At 38.2% G+C, this 12,034-nt stretch overlaps 1 protein-coding gene across 1 annotated transcript; it reads right to left on the bottom strand.

The window, feature by feature from the left end:
- Positions 1 to 1,883: 1,883 nt before the first annotated feature.
- LOC128054764 (olfactory receptor 11H6-like) lies at positions 1,884 to 5,243 on the bottom strand. The gene is made up of 2 exons (XM_052647335.1): positions 5,238 to 5,243; positions 1,884 to 2,861 (listed from the first exon to the last, which is right to left on the bottom strand). The coding sequence occupies exons 1-2, from the start codon at positions 5,241 to 5,243 to the stop codon at positions 1,884 to 1,886; spliced, it is 984 nt and encodes a 327-aa protein (XP_052503295.1).
- Positions 5,244 to 12,034: the final 6,791 nt, after the last annotated feature.

Here is a 12,034-nt window from a genome sequence, read left to right on the forward strand (position 1 = left end):
CTAATTAAACTTAAAAGCTTCCATACAGCAAAGCAAACCATAAACAAAACAAAAAGACAACCCACAGAATGGGAGAAAATGTTTGCAAATGAAATGGCTGGCAAGGGATTAATCTCCAAAATATACAAGCAAATCATGTGGCTCAATAACAACTACAACAAAAACCCCAACAAATAACCCAATTAAAAAATGGACAGGAGATATAAACAGATATTTCTCCAAAGAAGACATACAAATGGCCACAAAGCACATGGAAAGATGCTCAACACCACTAATTATTAGAGAAATTCAAATCAAAACTATAATGAGGCATCGCCTCAATAGATCATAATCCTCCTCATCAAAAAAACTATAAAAAATAAATGCTGGAGAGGGTTTGGAGAAAAGGGAACCCTTCTACACTGTTGGTGGGAATGTAAACTGGTATAGCTACTCTGGAGAACATATGGAAGTTAATTAAAAAACTAAAAGTAGAGTTTTCATTTATTCTTTTTGTTTTGTTGAGATATAATTGATATAAAACATATTAATTTCAAGTGTACAATATTATTCAATATATGTAAATATGGTGAAACCATTACTTCAATAAGTCTAATTGTAGATAATATCCATTACCACATATAGTTACAAATTTTTCAAACTACTGGAATTAGTAGTTATAATTAATGAGATTTATGTGTTCAGCTTCTTATTATCTATCCCCTTCGCTATAATGTAAGCTTCACAAAGACAGCGACTTGATCTTCTGCATTCAAATAGAGATAAATGTTTACTGAATGCCTGAATGAAATGCATCAACTCCAGAGGACAACTTGGCTAATTTATTTATGACCAAATAGTTGAGCCAAATCACTATACATGTCTCATATCTCAGAATCCCTGGCTTTTACTGTCTGTCTGCTTTTATCTCTTTTGAGCTGTGTGCTCAACTCAAACTTCCTTCTCTTGAAACTAACCCCAAAGTATTGAATATTGTCACTACATGCTAATCTTTTAAAATGCAAACCTACTTCTAGGTATCTTAATTATTTTTCACAGGTAGGAAAAGGTAAGAAGACTGTAGTATATTTCTTATTCTATAAATGGAGGATTTGGGAATAGAGGGAGGAGAAGCTTCCACTGCTGCTGTCATGAGTGTTTGAATCACCTGTACTACTCACCATAACTTGTTTCACTTTCCCAACTAGTTATTGTAAGATTTTTATTTCTCACTATATGTCATGTATTTTTTTTTTTTTTTTTAATAATGGCTCTGTAAGGTCAGTGTGTGAACTGGTGCTGGTCTAGGTACACCAGAATCACATTAAAATGGGAATTTCTGGTGTTAATTTTATATTCTGAATTAGGGGATTTGGAGAAAGACCTGGGAATCTATTCTTTTAAAGAGTTCTCTAAATAACTATGACATAGTGTTTAAGATCATTATTAATTTTTTGGATATTGATTAAATACATTTTGCCTCAATTATGATAAAAACCAAATGTAAGAATACGTACACAATAGAGGAGAATGATCTCAGATAAAGGGAAAGTAGTTACTGGCAGTCAGGATAGGAGAAGGGTTTAAAGTTCAGATTCAGTCATTTAATTCAAGTTACTGTCTATCAAGTCCTGTTTTGAACGTAAGGTCTGGTTTAATCAGTTGTATTATTGTCCATATTGTCTAGGCAGAGGTAGATGAATTTGGGTCTGTATTTCTGGAGACAGTAAGTAGAGATCTATTTTTTAAGTTGGAATAGATTTTTTTGACGGTCATCATCAAAAAACTCTGCAAATAATAAATATCAGAGAGGGTGTGGAGAAAAGGAAATCCTTGTACACTGTTGGTGGGAATGTAAACTGGTACAGCCACTACGGAGAAGAGTATGAAGGAAAAAATAAATATTATGATCTTGGTCCACTCATGAGCTTTTGTTTGCTTTGGCCAGTTTTTGTAAATATCTGAATTTTTCTCAAGGCAGTCTTCATGTCCTTGTTCCGGAGACTGTAGATCAGTGGGTTTACAAGTGGAGTCACTGATGAGTACAGCAAGGTTACAATCTTCTGTATCCCAGCTGGATTTCCAGAGGTTGGGCTGATGTACATCATCATGATGGTTCCATAGAATAGAGATACCACAGCCAGGTGGGAACCACAGGTGGAGAAAGCCTTACGTCTGCCAGCAGCTGAAGGGACACGCAACACTGCTCTGAGAACCAGGGTGTAGGACCAAAGGATAAAGAAGAAGGTGATAAAAATAATAAGAGAGCTCAATATAGAACAGGAAAGCTCAATTCCAGGGGCAGGGATGCAAGATAGAGCCAGTAAAGGACCAGGATCACAGACAAAATGGTCAATGATATTGGGGCCACAAAAGGGGAGTTGTGTGATGAAATAGATAGGGACTGGATAGCAGAGGAAGGCTGTTACCCAGCAGAGGCCCACCAAGTTCATGCAGAGACGGCTGCTCATGATGGTAGGATAGTGGAGAGGTCGGCAGATGGCCAAGTATCGATCAAAAGCCATGAGGGGCAGTAAGAAGGTCTCAGTAATGCCCATGGAGAAGAAGAAGTAGAACTGTAGGAAGCAGGCAGTGAAAGAGATGGTTTTGGTCTCAGAGAGAAAGTTCCTTAACATATTGGGAACAGTGGTGTTGATGTAACACATCTCCAGGAACGAGAAGTTGGCCAACAGAATGTACATGGGAGTGTGGAGTCTGTGATCCAGCTTCACTGCAAAGACAATGGCCCCATTTCCCATCAGTGTCAGGATGTAGGACACAGAGAAGAGCACAAAGAGGAGGACTTGAACCTCTCTAGAGCAGGGAAAACTCAGGAGTATGAATTCAGTCACTGTGTTGACTCCTGACACATTCACGGCTTCCTAAGAGGTGGAGAGGAAAAAATGACAGTGACAAAGATGACCTTACTCTCTAATCTTCAGGAATATTTCCTTTTAGAAATCTGTAAGTCCCTCAGATTCTATTCCTGTATTAAGTAAATAATGTAAATACATTGCTGAAGACTGTCAAACTTTGAGAATGCTAGATATGATAAGTCTTTGAATTTTGGACTTTCACATTCCTCTTCCAGTATTTTGTTATACCCAGCAAAACTCCAAAAAAGCAGTTTGGAGAAGATAAATGACAATACTTGCAAATGTAAATAAGTATTTTATATTTGTATCTATAGAACAAGATATGTAGACCCTTAACATTAGACATAGAATTTCGATTCTGTGTTTATTTGGAATTAGAGTCATAATACTAGGCATCACAAGAGGAGGAGAAACGTAACAAATAACACAATGACATTCTGTGCATTTCACTTTTATTCTGGATCAACGTTAGGCTTATAAATGTCAGCCTTCTAAGGTGTTCTGATAACCAAGACAAGAAATGTCATGTGCCATCATTTCTTCAGTGTTCATCATGGTTTTTTAACTTACAAAAATATGAAAAGCCTAGACATCTACATAACAGTCCTTTTACTAGATGTTTTAATACTTTTGTAAAATCTTGGTTTAGGTTGAAACCAGAAGATCTGGTATATCACAGACTTTTGAGATTTTTGCCTGAGATGTCAGGATTCTTAGAAAACTTGCTATTCTTCTAGTTTGTGGTTAGAGGCAGAAGATCATAAATATCAGATACCCATAAGCAGAGACCTCTAGGAACTAAGGACAGTGATGGGAGTCATAAGTGCCCTCTGGACATGGATTCCTCTGATTTCTACTCTCTCCTCTTGTCCCCATCCAATTACAGATGTGGAAGGTTAGAGTTGTTTTGGTAAATTGATTAATCATGTCTGTTAAAGCTTCTTTCTCTGATTCTGAATGAAACTTAGGTTTGAAGACGGTGTGACTTCTATGGTGAGAGAAGCAAAAACAAAGCCACTGAAATCACCTGAGATTCTGTTGCCAGTCATTTGGTCTTAATTTATTAATTTATTTTCTGGATCCCCTCTGTTATTGATGGACAGTTATCATTTGTATGAAAATGACCTAAGTGACATGATTGAGTGATGATACTTATTCAGGAAAATATAAGTGCAGAATACAAACCTAGAAACGTTCAATAACAGTATTCTAGCTAAGAATATTTATTAATGTATTCATGATAAAATGTAATACTTTTCAGATCACATAATGTTACAGGTTTAAGGATGATCTTGATGATTGCAACTAGTGACAAAAGATAAGAGGAAAAAATTTTCGTATCACACTTCACTGCAAGTTTCCTCTTCAGTCTGTGAATAGATCATATATGGCAGAGCAAATCTGTGAATAATTCTTCTGTAGGAGAAACTGAGAGTTACCCAGAAGCCAAAGTAACCACGAGGAAAGAGAAAACAGCAAGAAATATTTGGTACTGGTGTGTATGGGGATTCCATTGACTTTGTAAACCATACGGGAGTGAACTCACAGATTTGGACTGTTCAGTCATCACCTTGCTCTTCCTGCTTGCACAGGCAGTGGACCATCATTTTCTCTGTGGCAGAGCCAAACACAGCTACAGATAGGGAAGGCTTAAGTTTTTTTTTTTTGTTTGTTTTTTTCTGCCCTGTTCCTCATAGCTGCTTTGTCAGTTATTTCCAGATGTCATTTTGCTAACATTTTTGTTCCCCCAAAGACCTGTTTTTGACTGGGTACATCTAACTCCTGGTTAATAAGAACAGAATTTATACACATCAAAGCTCTTACCTTGTTCTTATCTCCCTCATTTCTCTGATTCCCAGACTTTTTAGCTGCTGGGATGAATCTGCTTAAATTAATTTATAAACCTGAGATTCTATTATTTTCATGCCACACAAAAGAAGGCAGAGCTAAAATGAACATCTAAGACTTGTCTTTTATTACCTCTTCTGAACCCATCTTCTTGTAGAACTCAAGGGTCTGACTTATCTTCTGTTTTTGCTGCAGCAAAAGGCATGTAAGATGGAGGGCATGACTTATTTGGCAGCCAACAGCCCAGACAGCTGGTTAATCTTGCTGGACACTGATACTGGTTTGGAAAGAAACTGGCATATTTGCTGAAAAATAGACTTATCTGAAACCTATGTTTTATTTCTCCTAAGGGATATAGTCTCCTATGAATTCAAAAACTGAGTATTTATGAGGGAAGATTATTAATCGTATCCTGAATGTTCCCTTCCATTGGGAGTCCTTTGTTGGCCTTTGGGACCCTGTTTCTCCAATAGTGGATGATCATCTCATGTTACTTTTAGAGCAGATGTTTATTTTGCCCTTTGGTCTGATTACCTTCATGATGGTGCAAACACTCAGCATCATCAGTTTAGCTAAAGTATGACATTCTTGTTTATCTTTTATTCCTTTACATTCAATTTTATTCATTTTTTGAGTCTGTCTGCAAGTTTTGAACTCTCTTATGTGTTAATATCAGAGTTGCCTTATGGTAGTTCTTTCTTTTTCCTATGGATTCACTCTGGCTTGAAAATATTATTTCATTTTGTTCTTTGGTAAAAGGCTTTCTCTTCTGGGTGAAGCTCTGTGCTTCTAGCCTGATAGTAGTAAGTAAAATATCATTTCATGGTGAGCAGGGCCTAGGAAACTGTGGTACAAGTGGTGAAATGCCAAACTTCTAGAAGATTCATGTCCATCTAGTCCTTTAAACTATGTCTCTAAAAGTTGTCATGACAGTTTAAATTGTCTTGCTTCTTTTAGAGATGACCTAAACTTCTGAACCCCTTTGTTTTTATTACTTGCATGTGTGTGCATATGCACATAGGTATGTATGAATTTGGATCAGATATTTACTTATTTTTTCTAATATTGGTTTGGAACAGTCTCTAATGAGATGGACTCTTGCTAACAATTTACTAATGACTACAATGTCATTTATTGACAAAAAGAGGTTTTTCTAGGGGGGTTATTAATTTACTTTGCTCATTTTCTCAGCGTCATTCTGTAAAGTAGAAGTGTTTTTGTCTTTCAAATGGTAACATCACTTCTTCCATCATGAAAATTGATATCTGAGGATGCATGGTCATCAAGTTTTTCAGAATGATTTATTTATTAAAATGTTTGCAATCAGGGAAGAAAAATAAATAAAAGGAATCCAGATTGGAAAAAAAAGAGTAAAACTCTCACTGTTTGCAGATGACATTATCCTCTACATAAAAAACCCTAAAGATTCCACCAGAAAATTACTAGAGCTAATCAATGAATATAGTAAAGTTGCAGGATATAAAATTAACACACAGAAATCCCTTGCATTCCTATACAGTAACAATGAAAAAACAGAAAGAGAAATTAAGAAAACAATTCCATTCACCATTGCAACAAAAAGAATAAAATACTTAGGAATGAATCTACCTAAAGAAACAAAAGACCTATATATAGAAAACTTAAAACACTGATGAAAGAAATCAAAGATGACACAAATAGATGGAGAAATACAGCATTTTCATGCGTTGGAAGAATCAGTATAGTGAAAATGAATATAATACCCAAAGCAATCTATAGATTCAATGCAATCCCTATCAGGCTACCAACGGTATTTTTCACAGAACTAGAACAAATAATTTCACAATTTGTATGAAAATACAAAAAACCTTGAATAGCCAAAGCAATCTTGAGAAAGAAGAATGGAAATGGAGGAATCAACCTGCCTGACTGGAGACTATAGTACAAAGCTATAGTCATTAAGACAGTATGGTACTGGCACAAAGATAGAAATACAGATCAATGAAACAAAATAGAAAGCCCAGAGATAAATCCAAGCACCTATGAACAGCTTATGTTCGACAAGGAGGCAAGAGTATACAATGGAGAAAAGACAGTCTCTTTAACAAGTGGTGCTGGGAAAACTGGTCAACCACTTGTAAAAGAATGAAACTAGAACACTTTCTAACACCATACACAAAAATAAACTGTAAATGGATTAGAGATCTAAATGTAAGACCAGAAACTATAAAACTCCTAGAGGAAAACATAAGCAAATCACACTCTGACAAAAATCACAGCAGGATCCTCTATGATCCACTTCCCAGAGTAATGGAAATAAAAGCAAAAATAAACAAATGACATCTAATTAAACTTAAAAGCTTTTGCACAATGCAGGAAACTATAAGCAAAGAGAAATAATAGTCTTCATAATGGGAGAAAATAATAGCAAATGAAGCAGCTGACAAAGAATTAATCTCAAAAATATACAAGCAACTCCTACAGCTCAATTCCAGAAAAATAAACGACCCAATCAAAAAATGGGACAAAGAACAAAACAGACATTTCTCCAAAGAAGATATACACTTGGCTAACAAACACATGAAAAGCTGCTCAACATCACTCATTATCAGAGAAATGCAAATCAAAACCACATGAGGTACCATCTCACGCTGGTCAGAATGGCTACAATCCAAAAGTCTACAAGCAATAAATGCTGGAGAGGGTGAGGAGAAAAAGGAACACTCTTATATTGTTGGTGGGAATGCAAACTAGTACAGCCACTGTGGAGCACAGAGTGGAGATTCCTTAAAAAACTGGAAATAGAACTGCCATAAGACCCAGCAATCCCACTTCTGGGCATACACACTGAGGAAACCCGAATTGAAAGAGACTCATGTGCCCTAATGTTCATTGTAGCACTGTTTACAATAGCTAGGACATGGAAGCAACCTAGATGTTCATTGGCAGACGAATGGCTAAGAAATCTGTGGTACATATACACAATGGAATATTACTCAGCTATTAAAAAGAATGCATTTGAATCAGTTCTAATGAGGTGGATGAAACTGGAGCCTATTATACAGACTGAAGTAAGCCAGAAAGAAAAACACCAATACAGTATATTAATGCATATATATGGAATTTAGAAAGATGGTAATGATGACTGTATATGTGAGACAGCAAAAGCGACACAGATGTAAAGAACAGACTGTTGGACTCTGTGGGAGAAGGTGAGGGTGGGATGACTTGAGAGAAAAAGCATCAGTTCTTCTGTGCTCAGCTTTCTTTATAGTCCGACTCTCACATCCATATATGACCTCTGGAAAAACCATAACCTTGATTAGATGGACATTTGTTGACAGAGTAATGTCTCTGCTTTTTAATAAGCTGGCTAGGTCGGTCATAACTTTTCTTCCAAGGATTAAGCATCTTCTAATTTCATGGCTGCAATCACTATCTGCAGTGATTTTGCAGCCCAGAAAAATAGTCAGCCACCGTTTCCACTGTTTCCGCATCTATTTGCCATGATATGCAGATGACACCATCATTATGGCAGAAACTGAAGAGGAACTAAAAAGCCTCTTGGTGAAAGTGAAAGAGGAGAGTGAAAAAGTTGGCTTAAAGCTCAACATTCAGAAAATGAAGATCATGGCATCCCGTCCCATCACTTCATGGGAAATAGATGGGGAAACAGAGGAAACGGCATCAGACTTTATATTTATGGGCTCCAAAATCACTGCAGATGGTGATTGCAGCCATGAAATTAAAAGACACTTACTCCTTGGAAGGAAAGTTATGACCAACCTAGATAGCATATTCAAAAGCAGAGACATTACTCTGCCAACAAAGGTCCATCTAGTCAAGGCTATGGTTTTTCCAGTGGTCATGTATGGATGTGAGAGTTGGACTGTGAAGAAAGCTGAGCGCCGAAGAATTGATGCTTCTGAGCTGTGGTGTTGGAGAAGACTCTTGAGAGTCCCTTGGACTGCAAGGAGGTCCAACCGGTCCATCCTAAAGGAGACCAGTCCTGGGTGTTCATTGGAAGGACTGATGCTGAGGCTGAAACTCAAATACTTTGGCCACAGCATGCTAAGCGTTGACTCATTGGAAAAGAACCTGATGCTGGGAGGGACTGGGGGCAGGAGGAAAAGGGGACGACAGAGGATGAGATGGCTGGATGGCATCACCGAGTCGATGCACATGAGTTTGGGTGAACTCTGGGAGTTGGTGATGGACAGGAAGGCCTGGCGTGCTGCGATTCATGGGGTCGCAAAGAGTCGGACACAACTGAGCAACTGAACTTAACTGAACTGAACTGATGGGACAGGATGCCATGATTTTAGTTTTCTGAGTGTTGAGTTAAGCCAACTTTTTCACTCTCCTCTTTCACCATCATCAAGAGTCTCTTTAGTTCCTCTTCACTTTCTGCCATAAGGGTGGTGTCATCTGCATATCTGACGTTTTTGATATTTCTCCTGGCAATCTTGATTCCAGCTTGTGCTTCTTCCAGCCCAGTGTTTCTCATGATGTACTCTGCATAGAAGTTAAATAAGCAGGGTGACAATATACAGCCTTGATGTACTCCTTTTTCTATTTGGAACCAGTCTGTTCCATGTCCAGTTCTAACTTGCCAGAAGCCAGCGTGAGGAATCCCACCCATGACAAGGTCATGCAGCAGAGATTTGATGGGCAAGGCGAGTCAAATCTCAGGATGTCCCCCTGGTATTTCCCAGGCATGTACCCCCAAAACGAAAGATCTGCCGGTCTTTGTACTCTGCTTTTTCACTTTTCTGACACTCTCTGGAAAAAGTCAAATCAGGGCTTTAGTCTTCTGCATTTGAAAGGGATGTTTCAGTTAAATCCCTCTGATAGCTCTCTAGCTTGCCTAACATGTTCCCCTGGACCTCTTACAGCTTGTGAATTGCTTACAGCCCCCCAACTGCGAGAGGCACAAAGCTTAAAAGCATCTTAAAGATACAGAGCCTTTTCTAAAGAGCTAAAAATCATATTGGTGACAGGTTTTCACTGTTGACTCAATGATTGCTGCCAGGCCTCCATATTGTTTATCTTTTAGGCACCTGGGAGGATGTTAATCAATGTAAATGGGATATGGAAGAAGATTTATAGTAGTTTTGATGTTAGCAACACTAGACTTTTGAGTTAATTACTTTTCTTTTGTTATAAATCACTGTACTCCTTTTACTTGTTATAAATTGCTGTATCTTTGCTGTGTAAGAATGTAACTTTATTTAGTGTTTTTCTGAGAGTGGCACCAGACTTTGGGAAGATCAATACAAATAAGCCTTCTGGTTGACAAACGTTATCAGAAAAGGACTGTAAAATGTTAATTGGCCCCTTTGGCCGGAAGATGATGTAAATTACCTAAGATTTGTGTATACAACTAGGTATGCAGAGAGAAAAGCCTGGTTTTGATAAGAATCTAGGCTGCTAACGCTGAATAACTTTGTGTTACCCATTGATCTCCATGTATTATCAAAAGTATAAAAAGCCTTCTGCACAATAAAAGATGGACCAGTTTCTCGGACTAGTCTCTCAGCCTAGTTTCTTGGGAATCTGGCTCCTCTTGTGTCTCTCTCTCTCTCTTTTTCTCCCTCTCCCTCCGTCTCCTCTTTACTCTAATTTCAGGCTGAATTCCCATCTGGAGCGGGGCGGCTCACCACGTCTACTTACTTGTCCTGGTTTCTAAGACCTGCGTGAAAGGGAGCCCAAGGCGGGACACCCTTCGATATTCAAGTGGGCGCCGGTGGCCCAATGTAGATGGTGCAAATCTCTTGTCCTGAGATTTTATTGGTCTTCCCTGTAAGCCAAGTTATTCAGCCTCCTTTCTTCACTTAATTTTCCTACTACACTATTTCTTCTTAATCTCTTTTATATTTCTATATAAATAAGTTTTTCCCTCGCCTATCTGTCTCCTCTTCAATCACCCTGGTTCCACCGCGGCTGGACCCCGGCACTAACTGTTGCTTCCTGACCTGCATACAGGTTTCTCAAGAGGTTAGTCAGGTGATCTGCTATTCCCATCTCTTTCAGAATGTTCTACAGTTTATTGTGATCCACACAGTCAAAGGCTTTGGCATAGTCAATAAAGCAGAAATAGATGTTTTTCTGGAACTCTCTTGCTTTTTCCATGATCCAGTGGATGCTGGCAATTTGATCTCTGGTTCCTCTGCCTTTTCTAAAACCAGCTTGAACATCAAGAAGTTCATGGTTCATGTATTGCTGAAGCCTGGCTTGGAGAATTTTGAGCATTACTTTACTAGCGTGTGAGATGAGTGTAAATGTGCGGTAGTTAAGAGCATTCTTTGGCATTGCCTTTCTTTGGGATTGAAATGAAAACTGACATTTTCCAGTCCTGTGGCCACTGCTGAGGTTTCTAAATTTGCTGGCATATTGAGTGCAGCGCTTTCACAGCATCATCTTTCAAGATTTGAAAGAACTCAACTGGAATTCCATCACCTCCACTAGCTTTGTTCATAGGGATGTTTTCTAAGGTCCACTTGACTTCACATTCCAGGATGTTTGGCTCTAGGTGAATGATCACACCATCATGATTGTCTTGGTTGTGAAGATCTTTTTTGTACAGTTCTTCTGTGTATTCTTGCCACCTCTTCTTAATATCTTCTGCTTCTGTTAGGTCCATACCATTTCTGTCCTTTATTGAGCCCATCTTTGCATGAAATATTCCCTTGGTGTCTCTAATTTTCTTGAAGCGATCTCTAGTCTTTCCCATTCTGTTGTTTTCCTCTACTTCTTTGCATTGATCACTGAGGAAGGCTTTCTTATCTCTCCTTGCTCTTCTTTGAAACTCTGCATTCAGATGCTTATATCTTTCCTTTTCTCCGTTGGTTTTCACTTCTCTTCTTTTCACAGCTATTGGTAAGGCCTCCCCAGGGGGCCATTTTGCTTTTTTGCATTTCTTTTCCACGGGGATGGTCTTGATCCCTGTCTCCTCTACAATGTCATGAATCTCCACCCATAGTTCATCAGGCACTCTTTCTATCAGATCTAGTACCTTAAAACTATTTCTCACTTCCACTGTAAAATCATAAGGGATTTGATTTACGTCATACCTGAATGGTCTAGTGATTTTCCCTACTTTCTTCAATTTAAGTCTGAATTTGGCAATAAGGAGTTCATGATCTGAGCCACAGTCAGCTCCAGGTCTTGTTTTTTTTTTTTTTTTTTTTTTTCTGACTGTATAGAGCTTCTCCATCTTTGGCTGCAAAGAATATAATCAATTTCAGTGTTGACCATCTCGTGATGTCTATGTGTAGAGTCTTCTCTTGTGTTGTTGGAAGAGGGTGTTTGCTATGACCAGTGCATTTTCTTGGCAAAACTCTATTAGCCTT

The sequence above is a fragment of the Budorcas taxicolor genome, chromosome 10, assembly GCF_023091745.1.
Source record: "Budorcas taxicolor isolate Tak-1 chromosome 10, Takin1.1, whole genome shotgun sequence".
Taxonomy (NCBI): Eukaryota; Metazoa; Chordata; class Mammalia; order Artiodactyla; family Bovidae; genus Budorcas; species Budorcas taxicolor.